This window comes from Myxine glutinosa, chromosome 10 (assembly GCF_964187855.1).
Source record: "Myxine glutinosa chromosome 10, kmMyxGlut1.1, whole genome shotgun sequence".
Taxonomy (NCBI): domain Eukaryota; kingdom Metazoa; phylum Chordata; class Myxini; order Myxiniformes; family Myxinidae; genus Myxine; species Myxine glutinosa.
The window spans coordinates 107,337,773-107,365,661 of NC_136270.1; the positions used below are offsets into that span (position 1 = coordinate 107,337,773).

The 27,889-nt window shown below is 44.4% G+C and overlaps 1 protein-coding gene across 1 annotated transcript in view; it reads right to left on the bottom strand.

Annotated features, from left to right (window-relative positions):
• The window catches only part of LOC137433878 (uncharacterized), a 55,697-nt gene that overhangs the window by 13,151 nt on the left and 14,657 nt on the right, over positions 1-27,889 (bottom strand). Inside the window, exons 2-4 of the mRNA XM_068126317.2 lie at positions 25,277-25,425; positions 20,884-21,081; positions 13,443-13,508 (exon numbers count right to left, since the gene is read on the bottom strand). Of these exons, the coding sequence (XP_067982418.1) occupies positions 13,443-13,508; positions 20,884-21,081; positions 25,277-25,425 (413 nt within the window). The remainder of the gene's footprint in view (positions 1-13,442; positions 13,509-20,883; positions 21,082-25,276; positions 25,426-27,889) is intronic.

The window sequence follows — 27,889 nt, forward strand, 5'->3', positions numbered from 1 at the left end:
CGATAGCACTTGTTATTGATCGTCGAGCCTTATCAGCAGTTGAGTACGACTTGGCCACACGACGTGGATCACCTCCTGCCTCTTGAATTACAGCTTTGGTGAGCGCAACCTGTTGAACAGGAGTTATGTTTAGTCGAGTAGCAACAGACACAACTGAATGTCTTTTCAGAATATCATGAGGAATAAAGGCAGATGTACCTGCATATGTTGATCTGTGGTGACTACGCTTCCTTTGAAACTCTGGAATCGCCTCTTCTTCAGTTTCTTCCAAGCTATCTGCAGAGTCACTATCATCAGAGCATACAGAACTAATTGTCATCTCTTGTACACTGGATGATTCATGACGTTCTCGTCTTGAAGCTTCCGCTAAGAGGCGTTTTTCTTTTCTATGATCTTTATCAACTTTCTTCTTGTCAACACCACCAAATGAGGCTACTCTGTCAGATTTCATTGACTCTAAAAATACTCTATCTTCCTCATTCTTAATGTTTGTCATTGCATCTTTTGTCCATACACCAAAGGTCTTATCAAGACGTTCATTCATGGTTTGCAACTTAGCCAAAGTGCTTGGAGATTCTCGGCGAGAAACAGGTATTTGACGCAATTTGTTATTGTCATTAAGAAGGTCAAGTATTAGTTTGCAGCATTGATGGTCTGAAAGCATAGGAATATTTGCTTTAGTGTAGAATTTTTTCAGCTGGATAAGGACGATGCTGGCAGATTTCCATTTCAGTGGCTGAGTTTGTTTGCCTTCACATATTTCTTTCTGGATGTACCACATCACGCATCGAAGAACCTGCCGGCAAGTTGGGAGGCGGACTCCTGTCAATGTACCATCTGCTTCTGTAAAAGCATTGCCAAGACCAAAAATGGCACTTGCTAATCTGGTCTTCTTATCTGCCATCTGAAAGAAAATAAAGGATATTATTAGACTACTAGTATGGGACCCACGATTAGACCTCCGATTTCATTCATGTAAAAATACAAACTAATTATCAAACCATCGTTTTTTGCATAAAATTGTTATGTTTGTATTCCTCTCATCAAGACCTTCAATTTGATACCAAACATGACTAGGTTTGGGTGTAAAATAACAAAATCAAACATTTTTACATAGTGCGGCCCCGAAAATGGCCCTAAATATATAAAAGTGGCCGGTGGCCACCCAGGACCACCTCTGATTTCATTTATTTTTTGCATACATACTTCTACCAACAAGTGTAACATTTGAGAGAACTAGGGCATTGCCCGTACGTGGGTGCCCGTTCCTTGCCAAAAAAAAAAAAAACGCTACCCGTACGCTCTACCCCGCCCGTACGCCCGTAAACAAAAAAAACAACGCTCTTCGCTTCCGCCCTTCGCTCTGACTGAATTGGGAGAAATAATGCGCATATGAAATCGAGAAATTATTATTTTCTCCGGAAGAAATCGAATTACGAACCGTACCGTAATGGCGGTCAGCTCGTAACGCGCTCAGCTCCGCTCGTCTCACATCGGCCACGCCTACGCAACAAAGCGTTCTGTGATTGGCTGCCGGAAGTGAAGTCTTCACTGTCCGGAAGTTCGCAAATCGCAGTTACGATGAATCGTTTTAATTTAATCGCAGTTTGAATTCGTTTTAAAACATAGTTTAACGGCAACATAGTTTTCCAACGTGAAATAAATGAATACGCTGTCAAATGTGCCGTCCGAGGCAGAGTCTGATCGCCACGTTCGGCACACGTGATAGCTCGCTGCTCTCTGATTGGTTGAAGCGTTTTTTGGACATAGCTCGGTAAGTACTTGTCCGATTAATATGAAACCTTGAAAAGGCACATCCTCGGGTCCCCAGCAATATACCTGGCAAGTTTCAAGTATATCGGACCCGTGGTTGTCGAGAAACAGCGGTCACAGACAAACAAACACACAGACACACAGACACACAGAGATTACTGGAATTATAGATAGATAGACATTAAAATCCAAGAACCTAAGGGCGTTTGATGCACCCTACCGGGAACCGATCACCTTTTTTCCAATTTAAACAATGCCCAGACATTTACGGTTCTGACATTCGAGGTTCCGACATTCGCGGCATTTTTCAGGAACACATCCCCCAGTGAATGTCGTGGTCTTACTGTACGGGAATTGCAAAAGCCGAAGCATTGTTGAACTCTTTATCAAAGATTTGGAAAATCAGATAACTATCACTAAAAGTAAGATGAAACTACTAAATTCCAATGTCAAATCAGTGTTATTATATGGTGCAGAAACATGGAAAATGAGAAAGGAAACAGAATGCAAACTGACGGTCATCCACAATCGATGTTTGAGAAGGATTCCAAAGATTTTCTGACTGAGTAGGGTAACAAATGAGGAAAAAAAAGAGGAGAGCTGGAGACAGTGTAGCACAGGCCAAATAGCAAAGATGGAGAGGGGTAGGACATATAATGAAAGAGCAAGAGGGATATTTGAGAAAATAAACCATGTTGGACACCAGTGGAGAAAAGGAAGAAAGGGAGACCAATAAATACAATGAAAAGGAGAATTGCTGAAATGAACTTCAATGAAAAGGGGAATTGCCCTAAAGTGTGCAGATTGGATTGCTCGAGACTGAATAAAATGGAGGAACCTCGTTGTGATGATATGTGATGAAAAGCATGACTTACTTACTCGCGGTAAGTAAATAGGTTTTATTCGCCCTCGTTGCAGACTCGGTCCGAAACGGGAGCTTATTACAATGTTTTTTGTTTGTTTTTAAAGGTTGTCACGAAAGCTCAATCACATGTGTGTTGAATCCAGCATCTTCTCTGGTAATCCTGGATTTTTGGGTCCAGCAAAGGAATATATATATATTCTATATATATATTCCATATTCCATATTAAATGCCAAGTCTGTATATATATATATATATATATATATATATATATATATATATATATATATATATATATATATATATATATATATATATAATATTATATATATATATTATATTATATTATATATATATATATATATATATATATTATATATATATATATATATATATATATATATATATATATATATATATATATATATATATATATATATATATATATATATATATACAGACTTGGCATTTAATATGGAATATATATTTTTTTCTTGACTTGGGTTTACTTTCTTAACTCAGTATATCAATCTAGTGAGTTTCTTTTACACTTTGGTGATTTATTTGTTAAAAGAACCATGTCACTGATTGTCTGTCGCAGCAAGAAGTCAACAACAGGATTATATCACAGGTGGCGTGGCAAAATGTACGGACAGGTGCATTTGATGATTGGCTTCACAGTCGGATATACAAGGGTTGTTGCGTTCTGTATTAGTGGAAAACAACTGCTGCACGTCTCCAACAGATATTTCCGCTTCCTCTGGAGATGGTCTGTCAACTCGAAAATGCTGTTTGTCATGGAGTGGTGGCTTTACGAAATTACGGCATGAAACAGCGTGCTATTGCTCAGCAGTATGGCATCACTCAACGTCAGGTGTCAAAGATCCTGAAACGAAATGCTCAGAGGGGTATCCCTACTCCAATACCGAGGCCAGGACGTCCCCGCAGAACCACAAGGAGGGATGATCGCCAACTGCACCGGTTAGTCCGCAATGGCCGTACCAAGTCAGCTAATCGGCTTAGGGCTGAGTGGCAGCAACTGACAAATGTGCCTGTATCCAGAAGGCTAGTCAACCAACGACTGGTTCAAGCAGGCTATCGTGCCAGGCGTCCCCTGAGAAAGCAACTCCTGACCAGACAACACAGCCAGCGCCGATTGCAGTGGGCCAGAGAGCACCGTCAATGGCAGCCAGGACACTGGAATCACGTGACCTTCAGTGACGAGTCTAGATTTCTGGTCTATCGCCAAGATGGCTGCGTCCGAGTGCGCAGACAAGTCCATGAAGCCCACAATGAAGATTGTATAGTGCCAAGAGTCCAAGCTGGAGGTGGTGGGGTGACAGTTTGGGCTGCTTTTCATGCAGGGGGCAAAACTGACCTGGTTGTTCTGAATGGAAACCTGAACCAGTTCAAGTACAGGGTCATTCTGGAAGAAACATTGCTTCGATTTGCTCGTGCAGCCTTTCGAGGAAACTTTGTCTTCCAAGATGACAATGCACGGCCTCATCGTGCTCGCATGATCCAACACTTTCTTGCTGACCGTGGTGTAGAGCATATGGAGTGGCCTGCCATGTCCCCGGATATGAATCCGATAGAGAACTTGTGGGCAGAATTAACGCGTCAAATCGACAACTTGGACCAGCAGCCTGCCTCTGTGCGTGAATTGCAGCAGGCTATTGTCACTGCATGGCAAGCGATTCCTGTCCAAACCTTGGCAAATCTCGTGAACAGCATGCCTCAACGTGTACGTGCTCTCCTGAATGCTCGTGGGGGTTACACGATGTACTGAACTGTAATTTTACTGTCCTTAATCCCAGTCATAATTTAGCTTTTGTTTTTGTTGAAATTTTTTTTGGCTAATGTGAAAAATAAAGAGATACTTCTGGAAAACTAACAGAAGTTTAACACAGTACTGTCCGTGAATTGAGTTCGATATCAGTTTACATCACTTTCAAGGATCAATTTATTTGCTTCGAAATGTCAAATGTTGTTTTTGTTTCTTTTAAAGGTCACATTAACAAAATCTAGAATAATTTCAACATAATTCCAATGAACTTTTGGTTCTAAATCATCTTGAAAAGTAAGTTCACCCCCACAAAAAAAATATTCCATATTAAATGCCAAGTCTGTATATATATATTATATTATATTATATATATATATATATATATAATTATATATGTATATATATATTATATATATATATATATTATATATATATATATATATATGTATATATATATGTGACTTTTTTTTTGTAGACTTGTTTTTTTTTGTAGACTTTTGTAGAAGAAGAAGGTCGAAATTTTTGTAGACTTGTAAAACCTTGTAGACTTGTAAATTTTTGTAGACTCAGAAGAAGACCTTTGTTGGTCGAAAGCTTGTCGACAATTAAAGATCGACGTCCTGAAGCTACGTCCGCGTCTTATTTAATCTAACGATTATATATATATATATATATATATATATATATATATATATATATATATATATATATATATATTGTTGCGAATATGGAATTTGGCCTCCATATCCGCTTGTAAATATTCCCCTATTTTCTCCAATACTCCCCAACTTTCCCCAATCCCCCATTCCCTAGTCCCATTGTCTGTAAACAACAATCAGTAGAGCCGACCTTCCCCTTATTCCCCCATTAAATGTCGTGCCCAGGTCCACCGCACCACACGTAGACAACTTTCGGACATCTTCCTAGTTATTCTTAGTCTATGTCAGTTAAGGCCTCGTTTCCATTAATTATGACTCTTCGTTGCACCAGAATGTGATTATATGGCATCAGTAGTGAGTTTAGGACCTTTCCCATACCTCCTCCCATCTTCTTCCCCGTCTACAACAACAGAGGGGCACGGCGCTGCGCGGGGGGGAGTGTGCGTCCTCCCACCGGCTCGGTTCGCCGCCATTGACAATGCGCTCCAGACGATGCGCTCCAGACCATGCGCTCCACGGGGTTACCACGAAGGGGCTCCTTGTCAGCTCCTCGTCAAGGGCGGAGCCTGGTAAACCCCCCCGCACGCACCCAATGAGAAGCAACGTGCCGATTCCACGAGGCGGAGCTAACGAGCCGAGGGCGTGTCACTCCCCGCCGGATATACGCGGCCACGTAGCGGACGTGACGTCAGATGCGCCCCCAGCTGGAGAAAGAACGTTGCCTTGCCTACGACCGCTGAGAGGAAGAGAACCCGCCTGAGAAAGAACGTCACCTCTGAGCGCTGCGACGAGACCTCCCCGCATCTCTGGACCGGACCGGGTCGATTCTAACCTTTGAGCACAGGTGCACCTGGAGCCATCGCTACCCGCCTGTCCTTTCCATCAACCCCCGTGTGAGTCAGCCGTTGTCCCGTTTGCCTGTCGTCTGTTGGGGAATAATATAAGATTGTGTCTAAGTGCTTGTCTTTCTATGTTGTACCTCTAGCCCCTGTAATCTAACCTTTTCCGTTACGAATATAATCTCCTCCGGAGGTCTTGAGAACCGTATCCCTGGTGTCGTCATTTTATAACCCAGCCGGGTGTCTTCTTTTTCTTATTGAGCCAGCGTGGCGCGGCTTCGTCAACGTCGAGTATAATCGGTAACTTGTGCAGACGTGGTCATACCAAAACCGCTCGGTAAACCAACATCTAAGCCACGTCTGTAACAATTGGTTGTCAGGAGTTGGATTCGAACCTGGGACTAAATTTATTTAGCCCAAATTTTGGACACCAATTGTGTTAGTACGGTAACAATTGGTGTCGAGGAGTGAGATTCGGACCCGGGACTAAATTAGTTAGGCCCAAATTTTGGGAGGGAAAATCGAGCCGGAGCGCGTACGGCGCTCGACCAAATCGATCCGGAGCGCGGTCCCGCGGTTACTGCGCTCGACGAAATTATAACGGCGAAATTTCGAATTTGTGTTACGAAACTCGAATTTTGAAAGTCGCGCCATGGCGGATCAAGACGGCTGGGGTCCGGTAGGGGAGAGTGAAGCAGGGTCGGTCCAGGACCAAATTGAGGGACATGAGGGACATGAGGAGAGCGAAACAGCGAGGGTAGCAGGCACGCAAAATGGCGCCTCGCAAGAGCGCGCGGTAGCCGAGCCCGCTGTATCAACGGGCTTTAACATGCAGCCGATTGACATACAGGCCCTCATTGCGCAGCTACAGGCAGCTGTACAGATGAGTATGGGGAGCCAAATTGAGCGATTGGGTGAGCGGTTGGGGAACCGGATGGATGCTCAGAGTGAGCAATTGGGGGTAATGGGGAACCGGATGGATGCTCAGAGTGAGCAAATGAGGGTTGATAGTGGGCGATTAGAGGGCCAAATGGGGGTAATGAGGGACGAAGCGAGGGGTACTGGGGAGGAGTTAGACAACGGGATAAAAGAAGTGAAAAATGGGTTAATGGGGGTAGAAAATAGAATGGCTGCCCAGGAGAATCAGATAGAGGGAGTGAAAAATGGGTTAGAGGGGTTAGAAAACAGTATGGAAGGCAAATTGAGGGACATGAGGGACCAAGCGGAAAGGGAAGTTAAACAAATGGAGCAGCAGATAGAGGGGGTCAGAATGGGGGTAGAAACCAAACTGGATGCTCACAGGGAGGAAATGGAGCAGATGAGGGTGGCATCTGGGCAGGAGATGCAAGTGATGGGAGAGGAGATCAGAAGAGGAGTGAGTGAGGAGGTCGGAGGAGTGCGCGAGGAGGTGAGGCACTGTGAGGAGCACATGGAGAAGGAGGTGAGAAAGGGGACTGTAAAGTTACAAGGGGGCATAGAGGACCTGACGCAGGAGGTGGAGCAGCTGACGGTGGGACAGACGGAGTTAGTGGAGCAGGTTCAAAGGAACACTGCGGTATTAGGAGGTTTAAAGGCGACACAGAAAGAACTAAAAGATGACTTGGTAGCGACGAAGAGGGAATGTCAGATGGTACGTGAGGGACTGACAACGAGGTTGGACGAGGTGATAGAGGTAATGGAGACGAAGGACCGGCAGGTGAGGACGCACATGGAAACGGTCAAGGTAGCCTTGGAGGACGAGCTTGAGGAGACGTACCGGGGAATAAAAGAGGTGAGGCACAAATTAGAAGAAGTGGAAGAAGGGGTGAGCGAAATTAAGAAGCGACGGAGAGGGGATAACAAAGAGTTAAAAGAGGAGATAAAAGAATTGGTCCAAAGTCTGTGTTTGGATCGTGATGTGCTCATTAACCGGATGAGGGATTCGCAGGTGATGGAGGAGAAGCGAAGAGGAAGAGGACCCGGTGTAAGTGGTGACCAATATGGTCGTGCGTATGATGCGCCAGGGGATTTAAGAAGCTTGGGGGTCGAGATAGACCCGGGTGTTCGTGAGAGGCCGTTGGTGAGGTGTGTGACAGGTCTGGTGTGCGAAAGAGGAGGTGTGCGAGAAAGTCCGACTCTGGGGTGTGTGAGGAAAAAGTGCATGCCAAGGAGTGAGTGTGCTGGCGAGAGTGAGTCGGTCGTAGCGCGTGTGCGAGGGAGCACATGGAAGCGCGGTGTGGTAAGTGTTACAGAGGGTGTGACGGGAGAGTGTGCGCAAGAGTGTGCGCGAGAAAGGTGTGTGACGGACAGGTGCATGAGGAAAGAGTGCGCTGTCAGAAGTAAGGAAGAGTGTCCACCTGTGGTGAGTGTTACAGAGGGTGTAACGGGAGAGTGTGCGCGAGAAAGGTGTGTGACGGACAGGTGCATGAGGAAAGAGTGTGCTGTCAAGAGTAAGGGTGAGTGCGTTGTCAAGAATGGAGGTGAGAGTAGTGAGAGTGACAAGGAGAGTGAGTTTGTTGTGACAGGTGAGCGAGGATGTACACCTGGGATGGAAGGATGCACACCTGGAATGGTAGAGCGTGAGTGGGAATGCACGCTGGAGTTGGTGGTGAGGCACGTGGTTGGGTGTGCGAATGAGGGCAACACCTGTGATTGTCACAGAGGAGGTGACCGAGGAGGGAGCGCGAAGCGGTATATTGGTGAGGTGTGCGACCAACGAATGTGTGCCAAAGTGTTCGGTGGTCAGGTGTGTGACCAAGGCTGTGAGTGGAATGGGTGTACCTGGGTGTGTAAGGAAAGGTACGAGGAGCATGGGCACGGCTGGATGTGTGAGCAAGGAACGGGCTGCGGGGTGTAAGCGTCCAGGTGAAGCATCGACGTTAGACGGGGTAGAGTGTAGAACGACTTATAGCCGAATCGGGCCCTCGGTGCGTGCCGGGCCTCGCTTTGAACGGCCGCGTCCGTGCTCCACTAGGCGGAGCTGGCAGCCCGATAGAAAGGGTCGTCATGGCGACCACTTTTTGGTGAGACGTGCCGGCAGGTCTAGATCGGGGCATTGGATGGCTCCACGCCGAGGTGGTGCGTGGGATCTCGGCCCGGGTAAGCCCCCGTCCCTGCACCGAATGCCGGACGCATCCAGCCGCTGGCACAAAACAACCAGCATCCATTGCTTGGCTTTACGAAGCCGGGCTTTGGACAGGGATTGGCGCACCGAGAGGTATTAGTGAGTCGACTGGGTGATGAGGTTAGTGTATTGGACCCAAAATTAGAGAAAAACAAAATTTGATGATTGGCAAGGGATTGGCAGTAGTGATTGGCAGATGATGGGTAGTGATTGGCCAAATTTTTAATTTGTTGAAATTTGATGTGCAAAATTGGTAGTGAGAGACCCCCGACGTGGTGGGATGGCATCCCTGCCACCCTTTCCATGTGGTGGGGGCAAAGGAGCTATAGCTTATGGGGTGTATGGCAGTGAAAACTAGCCCGGGGGGGTTAGGATATTGTGTGTAGGGATCTAGAAGATGACATTAGGTGACGTTAAGGTTAGTTAGTGACTGATACCTGTAGTGGGGACGCAGGTAGTTTAGTGTGGATGATAATGACGTGGGAGCGCAATAGTTTAAAGGGACGACTGGGACGCGCAAGTTTCAGAAGGGAGTAGTTAGCTGAAATGATGCCGTGTGTGTGAGCATTGAACAGGTGTGATTGCACAGGTGTGCAACTGGACGGGTGTGTGGAGCAGTGTGTGAGTAGTGAGTGTTGTAGATCAGCGCGAATGCGCTTGGGGAGAGAAGGGTGCAGGTGGCACCAGGTGTGAGAGCACAGGTGTGCAAGTACAGGTGTGTGGAGAGAGTTGGAGTAAGTGGTACGGAGTGGTGTGCATGGTGCGAAGGTGTGAATGGGGGAAGAGTGGACCCCCATCGCGGATACCCGGGGCGGGTAGTGTAAGTGTTAGGTAGAGGGTACAGGTAAATTGTGGTTGGATATTGGCATTTGTGGTGCGGTTGCAGAATGGTGTTGTGGATGGGTGCATTAGTGTTGTGGAAATGGCTGGGCGTGTAGCCTGTTAGTGTGTGTAGTTGGTTGGGCACTCCACCACTGTGAGGATGTCGGCCAGGTGAGGCCGCAGGTGGGCTCTGGGAGCCGGTAGTTGTGAGTGGGTGCCTGAGGATCCCGGGTGTGGATCGGGTAGCCCAGTGCCAGAGAGGGCACCGAGTGGGGAGAGCGCCAGAGGGCCTGCCCCAGTTAGTTAGGTTAGGGTAAGGAGCAGGTAAGCTCGGAGGCAACCGCAGTGGTGGAGGTGTGCAGGTGGGTAGACCCACTGGGAGAGGTACACGCCACAGCCCAGAAATTGTGCGAGGGCACCGGGAGATGAATCGGGGGAGTGAGACCCCAAATTGAAAAGCACCACAGTTTGGCCAATGGGAATTGGTTTTTAGAACCCATAGTGTAAGAGGGCCAATGGTTTGGCCGGAGAAAGACCCCGGGTAGTGTAAAGTTGTTAAAGTCATTTAGGAAATAGTTAGGATTGAAGAACCTGTCGCACCATACGCAGCCACTTACCTGTGGTGATGATGATGACTCCACACCTGTGTTTTCTTTGTTTTGTTGCAGGAGATGAATCGCTGTGTGGATTTGTGAGACGCATCACGACGTGGATGAGACATTGGGGTGATTCCATCTCTCCCTCCCTAGGAGGGACTGATGATGAATTGGTAATGGCAAATTATGATGTTGAATTGGTAATGGCAAATTATGATGTTGAGTTGGAGATGGCAAATTTTGATGAGAGTTGAAAATGGCAAATTTGATTGGTTAGGAGGGAGAGAAGACGAATTTGGTATATGGGAGGAACGGGGAAGACAGTAGGGATGTTTGTTGATTTGTAAAGTAGATGTTTATGGGTAGTGTTGTGTTTTGTGGATACAGTAAGGGGTAAGGGAGGGGCCATGTAGGTTACCTGGTGGGGGGGGGGGCGTACGATAGGAACGTACCTGTCTCACCTGGTTCCCATGTGCCCCCAGTGTGCATCACCTTACATTGCGTGCACTTTTGCGCCCTTACCACCTTACTCACTTGTCTTTTCTTTTGTCTCCCACCTCCGAGGATCTGGCTTTGGGGTAGAGAGAGAGGAGAGAGAGGTGCTGGCTGCGCAGTTGTGGGCCTGCACTTTCGCTGTTTGCTGCCGGGATCGATACACCATATGGACCGCAATGTTTGTGGCCACCCACAATGGACCGCAGTTCGTTTGCGGCCAAGCACCACCCGGGGATGGACCTATGGGTCAACGTGGCACCTATGCCATACAGGTGAACCACTTTTAGTTAACACCAAGTGCACCACAAGAAGAGCAAGAGACACCTGCAGGGTTAGGGGTTGTCGAATTTATTTTTATTCCAATGAACAATGGTGACTGCACCGATTGGTGGTGGGGTGGTGCTTGTGATGCTGGGAAAGGGTGCTCTGCACGTTATTAAAGGCCGTCGGCCACAGAGCACTCGTGGGTTGGTGTATCGATGCTGGCCAGCGCGCTCTCTCTATGCATAACATCTGCATGTGTTCCTCCAAAAACAGGTCCTGGATCGTAGTGTAGATATCAGCGTAATCTTGTAAATAATGCTCCCTACCGGCTGTATGTTTAGTTTGCGAATTCTTTCCGGATTCGGTTATCCTGTGGGTGTGTTTCTGTGAGGAGAAGGGTGCAACGTCGCAGGGGGACATATTTACTCATTTGTGAATATCTGTAAAACTGTCGCACTCAGGGTAGAGTTAATAGTAGAGGGAACTACATTGCGTGCCACACTAAAGTAGGTAAAAATTTATCGGGTCGGGACGCCCCGAGGGTAGAGAAGGGTGCAATGTTGCGAATATGGAATTTGGCCTCCATATCCGCTTGTAAATATTCCCCTATTTTCTCCAATACTCCCCAACTTTCCCCAATCCCCCATTCCCTTGTCCCATTGTCTGTAAACAACAATCAGTAGAGCCGACCTTCCCCTTATTCCCCCATTAAATGTCGTGCCCAGGTCCACCGCACCACACGTAGACAACTTTCGGACATCTTCCTAGTTATTCTTAGTCTATGTCAGTTAAGGCCTCGTTTCCATTAATTATGACTCTTCGTTGCACCAGAATGTGATTATATGGCATCAGTAGTGAGTTTAGGACCTTTCCCATACCTCCTCCCATCTTCTTCCCCGTCTACAACAACAGAGGGGCACGGTGCTGCGCGGGGGGGAGTGTGCGTCCTCCCACCGGCTCGGTTCGCCGCCATCGACAATGCGCTCCAGACGATGCGCTCCAGACCATGCGCTCCACGGGGTTACCACGAAGGGGCTCCTTGTCAGCTCCTCGTCAAGGGCGGAGCCTGGTAAACCCCCCCGCACGCACCCAATGAGAAGCAACGTGCCGATTCCACGAGGCGGAGCTAACGAGCCGAGGGCGTGTCACTCCCCGCCGGATATACGCGGCCACGTAGCGGACGTGACGTCAGATGCGCCCCCAGCTGGAGAAAGAACGTTGCCTTGCCTACGACCGCTGAGAGGAAGAGAACCCGCCTGAGAAAGAACGTCACCTCTGAGCGCTGCGACGAGACCTCCCCGCATCTCTGGACCGGACCGGGTCGATTCTAACCTTTGAGCACAGGTGCACCTGGAGCCATCACTACCCGCCTGTCCTTTCCATCAACCCCCGTGTGAGTCAGCCGTTGTCCCGTTTGCCTGTCGTCTGTTGGGGAATAATATAAGATTGTGTCTAAGTGCTTGTCTTTCTATGTTGTACCTCTAGCCCCTGTAATCTAACCTTTTCCGTAACGAATATAATCTCCTCCGGAGGTCTTGAGAACCGTATCCCTGGTGTCGTCATTTTATAACCCAGCCGGGTGTCTTCTTTTTCTTATTGAGCCAGCGTGGCGCGGCTTCGTCAACGTCGAGTATAATCGGTAACTTGTGCAGACGTGGTCATACCAAAACCGCTCGGTAAACCAACATCTAAGCCACGTCTGTAACAATATATATATATATTCACAATGTCATTTCTGGTGAGCTGGCAAGAAAGCTCAGAGGTTGTGTACTCATGTTCGAAATGTTGAATATAGGTTATATTCACAACCAGATTATAAGTAATCACTCAGGTGTTTCACAGGTGGGGCATTGCATCGATGAGTAAATTAGGTGTCCTATCCAAAGATTCATTAAAAAACAATGCGCCATTGAATGCTGGTAAATTGACCAAATTCCAAAATGACTACCGCTAAGACCAATGGCAAACCACACCATTTAATCTTTTCCTATTATCCCTGATTATGATGATGGATACAGAAATGCTATTGCTATTGTGACTTGTTTCAATTATGGTAAATAGAAAAAAAAAACAGCAGTTTGCAGGGCTGCTAATGAAACACTTGAAAAGGCTCATGACATTTCCTGCTTGTTGAGAAAAAAAGTGGTGATGGCTATGCATTACATTTTAAAGTTCAGCTGAAGTTTATCTGCTTTACACATGTGTGAGGAAGGTGACTTATAGAGCTGATAATGTGTAGTACCTGTGGAAAGTAGCGCTGAATGCCCATCAGAGCAACTTGTAAAGTGAGAAATGGAGCAAACACCGACTGCACGCACACGCACATGCATGCGCGCAGACACAAAAACACACACACACACACACACACACACACACACACACACACACACACACACACACACACACGTTACAGTAGAGTCCTGTTATAAGAAACAAATGTTCTAATTTTGTTATAATGAACTTTAGGTCGACAATCCCACTGTGATGAAGGAATATCATCTAACAATGACATTTAGAATCTTATTCATTCAAAAATTTTTTTTATCACAAGCTGTTCAGTCATTGGATATAAATCAAGTAAAACTGTATATTTTGGACCTTTCATTAAATGCTACGAAGGACAAATGGGAACTGCGATTCAAATCACATATGGCAAAAATATTGTTAATTGATATCAAATTTATATTTCGATTGATTTAAAATTTCCAAGTCAAGTAATGTCATGCTCATTTGTCCTAAACACTTGGAGGCACCCTATTTATTTATTTGGTGATTGGAGAGGTGGGTGGATGGGGGTGTGGGGGTTGAGGGGGAATACTGCTATCACAAATCTTTGATAAACTATAACAATGCGACTGTGTCGCCAATATGCCTCTGCATAGTCCCACAATGGGCAGATGCCATCGCTCTACATATGTATGGGTAGGGGATCACGTTCGTGAAGTTTCGTGTTGATCGGATAAGGTTCGTTTTTCAATCCAAGATGGCTGCCAAACCACGTGACCCATGACATCATCATTTTCAAACTATATGCAACAGTGGTGTGAGATGATATTTGTAAAATTTCGCATCGATAGGGTGAGCGGTTTCAGAGATACAATTATTTTATATTTTCCTTAAATCCAATATGGCTGCCAAACCATGTGACCTATGATGTCATAAATGTAATATTTCAATACAAATGCGTCATAGATCATGTGCATGCAATTTCAGATTTTTAGGATAAGGAATTCGATTAAAACATTTTGGCTGGAATACCACTTCACCTATGCCATCATCATCATGCTTTTGTTCCCCATTGGGAGTACTTGACAATGTGCCAAGTTAAAAAAATTTCCATTCAGCGGTTTCCGAGAATTTTTATTATTATTATTTGCTTTTAATCAAAGATGGCTGCCATACCACGTGACATATGACGTCGCATTTATCATAAAAACATTCTGCATGGGTGTCACTCCTACCCTGAAAGTTTCGTCTCAATCAGACATATGGTTGCTGATAAAAACGAGGTTTAGCCCATACGGACAGACAACCCGAAAACATAATGCCTCCGGTGACTTTGTCGGTGGAGGCATAAAAAAACGACCAGTCCATGGTTTGGGTTACCTTCCCTGAGATATACAAGGAGAATCCTGTTCAGTAAGTCTGTCTCTCTACCCATATATGGCAACAAACTTTCCCCTGGGTGACGAGGCTGCACCCGTACAGCAATTGTGCTGTATATATGCTCCAGGCATTGAAAACCTGACTCTATTTAGACCTGCATGTGTAAAACATCCTTTTTCTGAATGAGGGAAAATGCTTACCTCTCATGTCAATTGCCATCAAAATAGGATCCCAATTGTAAACGATGATTCAGGTGCTTTATACGCAGGGAAAGATATGTCATCCATTGACGATAACATAAATATTGCTATCTGGTAGCACTCACTTGTGAATACTAAAGATTTTATGGTACCTATTGAGAGGATAAAACCATTGTGTGCTGGTGCCCGAGCTGAATTCCAATTTCCTGCCTTGATCCTTTGGCTAAAGACCAGCTGTTGCTAATGCCTGAGATTTACGCAATCCAGACAGCCAGCAATATTGGCTTGGAACTGGCATTTGGTCGGCAGTGTTGGCATGCAACCGGGCCAGTACTGGGGCAGCTTTAGTGTGTTTTCGTGGACCAATATCAGACTCTTAGGACCGAAGCTCCTGAGTTCAAATCCTAGCTGTACCAAAATGACACTAGACAGGTTGACTCAGCCTGTCATCTTTCTATGTTTGGCAAAATGAGTACCAATTTGCTGGGAAACATGAGCCAATGACATTTCCTGTGCCAGAGTGGTGACCTATCCAGGATTGTGCCCCCTAACCAACAAAATTACCTCGGCAGCCTTGTGAGCCTGACAGCACGAGGAGGATCCATCCATCTAATATCTGACTAATAAATACAGAATAAACTTCCCCCTAAAAATCCTAGATGGGTAAAATTATTTGCAAGAAGGAAAGAAGAAAAACAGATAAGTTACCGAAGAGTAGATGCATTATTGTTGGAACCCTGAACGAGTTACAATTTCCTGCCATAACATGTTTGTTTTTTTGTCTTAGTCTCCTTTATTTTCTTACATTCCTGTCATTTCTAGTCTCAGGTAATTTGCATGATTCTTGTCTGGAACTCACTGTGGCATCTCATGAATTCTGTCTCTCTGAAGGGTACCGTAAATAAACATGTCATAGTACAGGATCCTGAACTCTTTTGGTAATGCTTTGAGAGGCTGGTCTATCAACAGGTGCAAAATGTCAAAATATACCACCATGGACATGCATGGCGGTGGTCCATGCAGCCATTTTCAATCGCATTGCTAAGGCCATCAGAGTGGCATTGTTGCGACAATGTGTTCGCATGAGTTTGTGGGACCCTATTGAGTGTCTTGGACTGGTCTGTAAATTTGTTTCGGTAACTTTGACAGATGTCGTCTTCTTCTTCTTCTTCTTCTTCCTTGTCTGGCCTGTCCACTACCTTTCCATGTTTTATGAATTTTTACTACACTTTACGAATAACAGATTTCTACCTGCAGGTGCCAATCCACCAGCCCATGCACAGCGACGCTCAAATCCTTTTAATATTTGTTTCTCCAATGTCAGCGGTTTCGCTCCAACTTTGCTTCTGTGCAATTTTTACCCTCGCCAGAGAGGGTATTCCATTTGATTCCGTTTGTTTGTCCGTTTGTTTGTCCGTTTGTTTGTCTGTCTGTCTGTCTGTCCGCACAGAATAAATATGATTTTCTCTGCAACCGTTGGTCCGATTGACAGGAAATTTTCACCATAGGTTCAACTCCACCTATATAATTTTTTAGTGATAATTATGACGTCATAGGTCACGTGACCTGCTGGCTCTATCTGAGTGTGAGTTTGACAGTGGCATCTCCTCCGTTTATTTCAAGTTACGCAGTTACATTTTTCACGGATTTGATCACCCTCCTTTTCATGGTCTTGGTATCTATGTTAAGGACTCCTGCATTCAACAACTGATCAACTCCTGCATCCTGAACAGATATCAAGCCTTGCTCTCCTGTATTCAACAACATATCTCTTCTTTCTGTATCGCTTGCCTTCCTTTCCCTCTTGTGCCGTGGTCGATGCGATCTCTGATAGCAATGACAGGGCTATTTTACTCCACCCTTCTGCACATATCATGGTATTTGGTCACTTCAACGTTCACCACAAGGAGTGGCTGGGACACTCTCGCAATACTGACACTCCCAACATTGATACATATCATTTCTCAATCTCCCAAAATCTCACCCAAATTGTTTCTTCTCCCATTCATATTCCCGACTGTGCTTCTGATGGAAGATACTTGCTTGATCTTTTTGTGTTCTAATCCTGATGACTGTGTTGCCAATGTTCTGCCTCCAATTGGTAACTCGGATCATTCCACTGCTTCTGTTTGTCTCTCTCACTCCTCATTCTCAACTCCAGTGCATCCTTTTAATCGCACTGTTTTTGCTTGCAAAAGCTGATTGGGCTGGATTCCGTTCATTTCTTGCTGGTGTGCCATGGACCTCAGCTTTTAGTCTTGGTCCTGATATGGCTGTCGATGAAATATCCCAATGGAGTTACACTGGTATGGATATTTATATTCTCTCACATACCTATCAAGTGAAGGTTCATTCACATCCATGGTTCACTCTGGCTTGTGTATCAACAATTGCTTATCGCAACCACTATTTCAAGCAGTACTATGTGCAAGGGTCTCTGGAGTCCAAATTTCTGTTCCGCAAAGCAAGTAACCACTGTAAAAGAGTTCTTGAGGATGCCAAGTGGAAATATGCTGCTTCTGTAGCCAATTCCATTGCGACTCAGCGGCTTGGCTCTCGGGACTTTTGGCGGATTGCCAACAGTGTACTCAACCTCAATAAATCTTCTATACTTCCTCTCTTTCATGGACCTGAGGTTGTTACTTCACCTCTGGATAACGCTAACCTCTTTTCAATTCACTTTGTTTCGAATTCTACCCTCAATGATCAGGGATACCCTCTTCCTGATTTTCCATCTCGTACAGACTCTGATATTTCTGTTCCATTTATCACTCCTAAGAAGGTTGCCAGAATTATTCGTACTCAGGTTGCCTCAAAAGCGACTGGTCCTGAGGGAATCCCTGTGATTATATTGAAGATGTGTTGTCTTGAACTTCCTTGTTTATCAATGATCTTCCTGATAATGTTCTGTCTCAGCTAGCCATGTATGCTGATGACTCCTCACTTTACTGTACATCTTCTGATTCACTCAACACCACTCATAATGAGGTTGGAGTTTCTCTGGACAATGATTTGGAGAATGTGTTGAAGTGGGGACATGACTAACTGGTAACCTTCAACGCAAAGAAAACTAAATTGTTGTCCATATCTCGCTTTATCTGAGCTTCGGATTCTTGGTCTGGACATGTCTTCTAACCTCCGATGGCATAAGTACATTTCTGTTATTGCTACAGAATGCTTCCAAGTGAGTTGGTTGTCTTTATCAAGCGCAGAGGTATTTCTACCTCCCGAGGCTGTTTTGTACCTGTATAAGACTATACGTCCCCTCATGGAGTATTGTTGTGACATTTTGCCTGGAGCACCAGCCTGCCACTTATCTTTACTTGATAGGCTCCAGAAACACATAGTCAACCTGGTTGGTTCGGAGATGTGTTCAACTCTTCAACCACTCTCTTACCGTATAGGTCAGTTACCACTCTTGGTTGGTTCTACAGATATTTTCATGGCATTACATGCCACAGTCACCAGTGCATCATACTGCGACCTCCTTAAAAATCATCTGAAAACCATTATGATGCTCGTTTCTTTTCCTCCACTGCTCAACTTTAAAACCACATTTCAAATCTGGCCTCCAAAGCCAGTCGCCGACTGGGCGTCCTCCGTCGTGCGAAGTCCTTCCTTGGCACACCTGAGCTCCTCACAACATACAAGGCTTTCATCCGCAGCTCAATGGAATACTGCCCTCCCCTCTGGGCTGGTGCTCCTGCCTCACACCTAGCTCGTCTTCATGCTGTTGAAACTAAAGCATTCAGAATCATTGGAATCTCCCGCGATGAAGCTACCTCCGAGGGCCTTTCACTTCCTCACCGCAGGCAGGTAGGTGGTCTTTCTGTCTTCTACCGACTCCTCTCCGGCCTTGCTCCTCCAGCTCTCTCTGGGCTCTGTCCCCCAAATATTCCTAAAGGTCGCACAAGATCTGCCTGCAACCCTCTTATGGTTAAACTGCCAAAATCAAGACTCTCTGCTCACCTTCACTCTTTCATTCCTCTTTTCTCCCGCCTCTGGAACAAACTCCCCCACTCCCTTCAATCCCACTTCACCCTCCAGGTCTTTAAAACAGCTGTTCACCACCATCTCTTATCTTCCCCCATCCAAAACCTTGATCTTTTCTACCCCCGCTAATTTCACCCCAAATACTCTTTTTTGAAATACCAACTTCTTTCCTGGAAGTCCTTGGTGTCCTTGTGTTTATACTTCTCCCAACCCCCCCTCCCCTTCCCACGCCGCCTCCCCCCAAGCCCTCTCCCTCCCACACATTCCCGATGTCCCTCACAAATGTTGTGTTTATGTGCTTACCCTTCTCTCCCCATTTTGTCTACCGCTCCCCTTTTTATATACTTTGGTTCTTTGTCTGTTTGATTTGTTTGTGTGATAAATGTTAGCTCTTTCACGAGCCTCAATTATGTATACAAAAAAAACCAAAAAAAAACTATGGACCTCTTTACCTTCTCGTGTCTTTCCAAACACTTATGACTTTCCTCTTTTCAAAATGCAGATTTTTTACTTCCTCAAAAACTTAGACTATTCTCTCTTTCTTCACTTTTCTATCAATACAGCTCTTTTATTTAAGGCCTGACCTCAATGAGGAATATATAGTCTGTGACTGGAGCCTTGAATATGTTTGTTAAAAACTGCATTTGTTCAGAACATCATCACCATCAGGAATGTCCGGCTGCTGTCAAGAAACTGCTCGAAAAAAAGTCAAGATATTTCAATCAAACTAATTGGTGATTTAATGCACAGGCCTTGAAAAAAAATATTCCAAAGAGTGTAGTGAGACAGAGAGATAAAGTGTCGAGTACATGGCAAAATTATCACAGCAAGAAGAATGAAAAAAGTCATGCCCTCCAAAGCCTCCAAGGACAGCTGCATGTTGGATATCCTATGTCAATTCAAGTATTTCTTTGGAAAATCTGAACTACTCACAGTCTACAAGGCCTTAGCTCTCTTGAATAATGCACTCCACTATGAGCTGGTGCTCCAGCATCAGATATCTCCTGGATTCTGTGGAATCTAAAGCTCTCAAAATTATTATAATCTCCCATGATGAGGTCGAAGCACTAGGACCGTTTCTTTCACATTGCAGGCAGGAAGGTGGTCTTTCCATTTTCTACTGTCTATTCTCCAACATTGCTCCTTGAACTTTAAATTTATTATTATCCACGTCAACATCAACAACACTTTGACTACAATGTCATTTATAAAAAAGCATAAAGCCCCTTCTGCTCTATCTCTCAGTTCACTGATCACCTTCAAAAGCTCCAGGATGTACAAGTTATTCCAGTAACCCTCTCCTGGTTAAACTCCCAATATCCAAGCTGACTGTGCACCTCAACTCTTTTATTCCTCGTTTCTCCCATCTACGGAATCGCCTTCCAGAGGTTGGTATGTCTCACGCTTCCCTCCGTGGTTTAAAGCCACCTTGTGTCATCCCGCATCCTGACCCATGATCTCTATTACCCCCATTAACTCTTCCTAACCCAACCCTCTAACTTGATGATTTCAGTGTTTTTTTTTGTTGTTTTTTTCTTCTTTCTTTCTTTCTCTCTCTCTCTCTCTCTCTCTCTCTCTCTCTCTCTCTCTCTCTCTCTCTCTCTCTCTCTGTCTCTCTATCTCTCTCTTTCATGTTTGTACCGGTATATCCCCTTGCCAGATTTGCCCAATTGTTGGCCTGCTACGATGCTGTCAATTTATTATTGCTCGACCACGAGCTTCACTATTATAGAAAAAAAAGCTTTTGATATTGAATTGGTCAAGAAAATAACTTGGGATGCCTCATTTAAGTAAACAAAATAACTACAATTAGTGAAAAAAATCCATGAAAAGTAAAGTGAAACAAAGTACTTGTTAACTTCAAGTTAGCAATATCATTCATACCAGGTTCTCTGGGTTGTAAGTGCACACAGCGATGGCCAACCCAATCACTGCCATACGTCGTACAAGGCCAAAAGCTGCAACGGCCCCAGCATCCTTGCTGCCACCATTTTCTTCATCAGTGAGACAGTCTTCGCTTGATACTGTTGAAACTGCCCGCATTGTCTTGGTGAACCTCAAGAAGTAATTGTCTCGGCCAGACTTAGGGGTACGTCCAAGGGTTGAGAAAAGTTGTTTTGTTTTACTTTTTTGTACTTGAATACAGGATTAATGTGCGAAATACAGAAAGCATGTCGATATGAAATACTTTTACAGAAAGGACTAAAATACGAGGACCAGTCAATAAGTAACCTTAAAAATGGCGATATAAATCCGAGAATGTAATGTGTGCAGTTGTAGACAACATATGTTATATACAGTGCATTCAGAAAGTATTCAGACCCTTCACATTTTTCACATTTTGTTATGTTGCAGCCTCATGCTGAAATCGTTTAAATTCATTTTTTCCCTCATCAATCTACACTGAATACCCCATAATGACAAAGAGAAAACAGGATTTTCGAAAGTTTTGCAAATTTATTAAAAAGAAAAAACTGAAATATCACATTTACATAAGTATTCAGACCCTTTGCTATGACACTTGAAATTTAGCTCAGGTGCCTGCCATTTCTCCTTATCATCTTTGAGAACTTTCTACACCTTGATTGGAGTCCACCTGTGGTAAATTCAATTGATTGGCCATGATTTCGAAAGGCACACACCTGTCTATATAAGGTCTCACAGCTGACAATGCATATCAGAGCAAAAACCAAGCCATGAGGTCGAAGGAACTGCCTGCAGAGCTCAGAGACAGGATTGTGTCGAGGCACAGATCTGGGGAAGCCTACAAAATAATTTCTGCTGCATTGAAGGTTCCCAAGAGCACAGTGGCCTCCATAATTCTTAAATGGAAGAAGTTTGGAACAACCAGGCCTCTTCCTAGAGCTGGCCGCCCGGCCAAACTGAGCAATCGGGGGAGAAGAGCCTTGGTAAGAGAGGTGACCAAGAACCCGATGGTCACTCTGGCGGAGCTCCAGAGATCCTGTGTGGAGACGGGAGAAACTTCCAGAAGGACAACCATCACTAAAACACTCCACCGACCTGGGCTTTATGACAGAGTGGGCTTTCTTCTGGGCTTTCTTGGCTTTGGGCTTTCTTCTGCTCTTTCTGGGCTTTCTTCTGCTCTGATCTGGGCTTTCTTCTGCTCTTTCACTCCCTCTCTCTGTTCTCTTCACCCTCTCTTTTGCTCAAGGTCAACTGCCATCTGCTTGTAAATCAGCCAACATCACCGCTTTGCACAAAAAAGGTGCAAAAACAGATCCTAGCAACAACAGACCAATCAGCCTTCTCCCAATTATCAGCAAAGTCATGGAATCCATCATTGCTTCGGATATGAAATCTTTCCTCTTCTCCAATGGCTTGATCTCTGATCATCAATTTGGTTTCAGACCAGGTCACTCTACTCTGGACATGCTGTTTCTGCTGTCTCAACAATGGATGGAGGTCCTCAATGCCAAACAGGAAATTAGAGCTGTCTCCCTCGACATATCACGTGCCTTCGATACGGTCTGGCACCCCGCTCTGCTCACCAAACTCTCCTCCTTTGGTATCCATGGAAATCTCCACGCATGGCTGGCGGACTTCCTCTCTAGTCGTAGTCAACGTATGGACCTGAATGGATTTCTCTCATCTCCTCTTCCTGTTCAGGCTGGAGTTCCCCAAGGCAGTGTTCTGGGCCCTGTGCTTTTTCTGGTCTTCATCAATGATCTCTCTGACTCTCTTGAAAATCCTCTCTATCTCTTTGCTGATGACTCCACTCTCTGCCGCTCCATTCCTCATCCCTCAGATCGGCAGTCTGCAGCCTCCTCACTCTCTGCAGACCTGGACAAAATCACAGACTGGGCAAACAATTGGAACATGTCTTTCAATCCTGACAAATCTCACACTCTTACGATGTCTCTCCGAAAAGACCGACTGGACAACCCTCCCATCTACTTTATGAATAATCCTCTCCAAGAAGTTCTGTCACTCAAGCTTTTGGGTCTCACTATCTGCCATGATCTTTCCTGGGAAAACCACATTTCCAAGCTGGCCTCCAAAGCCAGTCGCTGACTGGGCATCCTCCGTCGTGCGAAGTCCTTCCTTGGCACACCTGAGCTCCTCACCACATACAAGGCTTTCATCCGCAGCTCAATGGAGTACTGCTCTCCCCTCTGGACTGGTGCTCCTGCCTCACACCTAGCTCGTCTTCACGCTGTTGAAACCAAAGCATTCAGAATCATTGGAATCTCCCACGATGACGCTATCTCCGAGGGCCTTTCACTCACTCACCGCAGGCAGGTTGGTGGTCTTTCCATCTTCTACCGACTCCTCTCCGGCCTTGCTCCCCCAGCTCTCTCTGGGATCTGTCCCCCAAATATTCCTACAGGTCGCACAAAATCTGTCTGCAACCCTCTTATGGTTAAACTGCCAAAATCAAGACTCTCTGCTCACCTTCACTCCTTCATTCCTCTTTTCTCCCGCCTCTGGAACAAACTCCCTCACTCTTTTCAATCCCACTCCTCCCTCCAGGTCTTTAAAACAGCTGTTCACCACCATCTCTTATCTTCCCCAATCCAAAACCTTGATCTTTTCTACCCCCACTAATTTCACCCCAAATCCACTTTTTGAGGTGCCGACTTCTTTCCTGGAAGTCCTTGGTGTCCTTGCGTTTTATACCTATCCTGCCCCCCCCCCCCCCCTCCAGGCCCTCTCCCTCCCACACATCTCCCGATGTCCCTGCTCTCAAATGTTGTGTTTGTGTGCTTCGTTCCATTCTCTCCTCATCTTGTCGGCCGCTCCCCTTTTTATATACTTTGTTTGCTTGTTTGTTTGATTTGTTTGTTTGATAAATGTTAGCTTTCACGAGCCTCGACTCTGCATACAAAAAAAAAGAAAGAAAAAAAAAAGAGTGGGCAGATGGAAGCCAAACAGTTCAATCTTGGTTTCATCAGACCACAGAATCTTGATTCTCACAGTTTGAGAGTTATTTAGGTGCTTTTTTGCAAACTCCAAGCGGGCTTTCATGTGTCTTTCACTGAGGAGAGGCTTCCGTCTGGCCGCTCTGCCATGAAGCCCAGATCGGTGGAATGTTGCAGTGATGGTTGTCCTTCTGGAAGTTTCTCCCGTCTCCACACAGGATCTCTAGAGCTAAAGAGTGACCATCGTGTTCTTGGTCACCTCTCTTACCAAGGCCCTTCTACCCCGATTGCTCAGTTTGGTTGGGCGGCCAGCTCTAGGAAGAGTCCTGGTTGTTCCAAACTTCTTCCATTTAGGAATTATGGAGGCCACTGTGCTCTTGGGAACCTTCAATGCAGCAGAAATTTTTTTGTAGGCTTCCCCAGATCTGTGCCTCGACACAATCCTGTCTCTGAGCTCTGCAGGCAGTTCCTTCGACCTCATGGCTTGATTTTTGCTCTGATATGCATTGTCAGCTGTGAGACCTTATATAGACAGGTGTGTGCCTTTCCAAATCATGGCCAATCAATTAAATTTACCACAGGTGGACTCCAATCAAGGTGTAGAAACATCTCAAGGATGATAAAGAGAAATGGCAGGCACCTGAGCTAAATTTCAAGTGTCATAGCAAAGGGTCTGAATACTTATGTCAATGTGATATTTCAGTTTTTTTCTTTTTAATAAATTTGCAAAACTTTCTAAAATCCTGTTTTCTCTTTGTCATTATGGGGTATTGAGTGGAAATTGATGAGGGAAAAAATGAATTTGAACGATTTCAGCATAAGGCTGCAACATAACAAAATGTGAAAAAAGTGAAGGGGTCTGAATACTTTCTGAATGCACTGTGTGTATGTGTATGTATGTATGTATATATATATATATATATATATAATATATATATATATATATATATATATATATATATATAATATATATATATATATATATATATATATATATATATATATATATATATATATATATATATATACATACATACATACATACATATATATATATATATATATATATATATATATATATATATATATATATATATATATATATATATATATATATATATAGATATACTGCATATATGTCACATGTCAGATCAGATATCACAGGTCACATCATATTCCATCTCCTATAGATGCCACATGTGCTGCCCCATGCCAAATCAGAATAGCAATTATTAGAATTACTTTAAAAGTGCACACTAATTATTTTCTGAGGGCTAAACTGCAAATATGCTACCAACAAATTGTTCTGCCCCACAAAACAAAACCGAGGATTAAGAAAGTGAAGGCTCTGGAAATTGCAAGGTAAAAAGAAAGAACCGAAAGGCGCATTACTAAACTCCATCATGAGGCACCCCTCTTGCCTCGCCGACCGGTCCAGAGAGCCTCGATGACAAGCATTCCTCAGCAGTCATGGACATGAATCTTCGATGGCGCTCAGGAGAATTGCCAACAGACCGTGACGTGCGAATGTCGCCAGCAAATAACCCTAATAACAAACATACAGGAGGATCCATTGTTGGAAAACAGGCGAGTGGACCGGGTGCTACTTTTAATGGTGCTACTCAATCTCATCTCCCATACCATAACCGTACATCCATGCATCCACGTACATTATTTCCACGATCAACTCCCGAACACCCCTAACACAGCCACATACCACAAAACACAAAAGATTGTTCAAACCAAAATTCCATCGTTTAATGCAGGTAATACGTAGATGGCCATGGAGCGATTCGGCCATTATCAGGAAAGGGGAAGGTTGTTTGGGGGTGTATGTGTCCAATAGGGTGAAAAGGTTAAAGAACATGAAAGGCACAATAATTGTCTGCTAAAAGTGGCAAGTATCTCATAATTATGACACTCATTCAAACAAAACGAAAACTTTAAAGTACAACAAATACGTAGTTACAAACCTTTTTTTAAAGTTGCCAACCTGAAGCGATGTCTCCATTTGCTGCCATACATGAGTGCACAGCAATTAGATTTCAGGAGAAAGGAAGCTCCTTGAAATTGAAAACTTGTTACACGAGTCGTTTACATTACGCTTTCAGCATAAATTAAGACGATATGTATGGAACATAAAGTTTCTTTCCAAACTCTTGCCAGATTTAATAAAACATTTCCATTAAAAACAAATGTTTTCAATGTTTTTTAAATTAAATTATCAAACATCTTCCCATCCAATTATAATGCAATTTCTGAGGGGAGAGAGGTTAAGGCTCAGGGGCTAACATTAATATGGAGGTACTTTGTGGATGTATCCTCTCCAATAAAATGCTTTGTAAATATTAATGAAGCTTGAGGCGTGAGCAAATACTACCAATTGCTCATGGACAGTATTGCTGATGAAGTGTTGGCAGATTCACTACCCAAAGTAATTTGTTTTTGAAACGTCTTCAACTGCAACAAGAACCGCAACCCTCCCCAGGCTCAGTTGTGTAATGGTTATAGCGTCCGCTCTGAATCTGGGAGGCTGGTGGTTCAAATCCTGGCCGAGCCAAACGAAAGACTTGAAAAATGGTATGTACGTGCTGCTTCCTTTACGCTCAGCATTTTTTTTTTTTTTAAAGCACGGAAAAACAACCCATAAGTTGGAAATACCAGTGCAGGCTTTGATGGGCCAAGTGGCCTCCTCCTACATCTATGTTCATTGAAAGGGTGCATACATATTTATTTTATTCTTCCTGCTGATGCTAAAGCCAGTTGGATGTCTGGATTCCTGGGATGTTCTAAAACCTGTAATTAACTTAAATTTCAGGACAAGTTTGCAGCTGAAGAGATGGTGTCTGCACTTAATTGTATCGAATTTCTTGCCACTCCATAATTCCTTGCCCCATGGGTGCTAAAGTGTTACAACTCACACAAAGTCAGCAATTAAATTATCCATTCGTCATGCTGACTCACATGACGGAGACTGCAGCAACACGTATGATATAATAATGAATGTCTGTCTCTTAAAGCGAGACTTAAAGCGAGAAGGACGAAATGATTCGATTTTGCTGAAGATCCTGATTTGGATCCAGCTATATAATTTTTTAAGTGATTCTTCACCATTGGGAGATATGGCCTAAAACGATATATAGCAGGATATCTGAAAGAGTTATGGGCGGATTCGGACGAAACTTGGTGGACAGGTTGGGTGTCTGACGAGGACGATTCTATTCGATTTTGGTGAAGATCTGAATATGGATTCGGATATGACAATTCTTTAATTTTTTATGTGATTCTTCATCACTGGGACATAGGGCCAAAAACGATAATAGCAGGATATCTCAAACAGTTGTGGACGGATTTGGACAAAACTTGGTGGAGAGGTTGAGTGTGTGACAAGGAATAATCGTTTCAATTTTGGTGAAGATCCGCATTTGGATCCGGCTCGTAGAATTTTTAAAGTGATTCTTCACCATTGGGAGATTTGGCCTAAAACGATATATAGCAGGATATCTGAAAGAGTTATGGGCGGATTCGGACGAAACTTGGTGGACAGGTTGGGTGTCTGACGAGGACGATTCTATTCGATTTTGGTGAAGATCTGAATATGGATTCGGATATGACAATTCTTTAATTTTTTATGCGATTCTTCATCATTGGGAGATAGGGCCAAAAACGATAATAGCAGGATATCTCAAACAGTTGTGGACGGATTTGGACAAAACTTGGTGGACGGGTTGAGTGTGTGACAAGGAAGAATGGTTTCAATTTTGGTGAAGATCCGCATTTGGATCCGGCTCGTAGAATTTTTAAAGTGATTCTTCACCATTGGGAGATTTGGCCTAAAACGATATATAGCAGGATATCTGAAAGAGTTGTAGATGGATGATTTTAATTAAATGTGATTCTGTATTGTGATTTTCTGGTCTACTCTGGGATACAAAACATAAACTGTTCACCTGGCAGAGGTATGCTCTCTATTGAGTGCCGTTCTAGTTATAACTGTCAATTGCTTGATG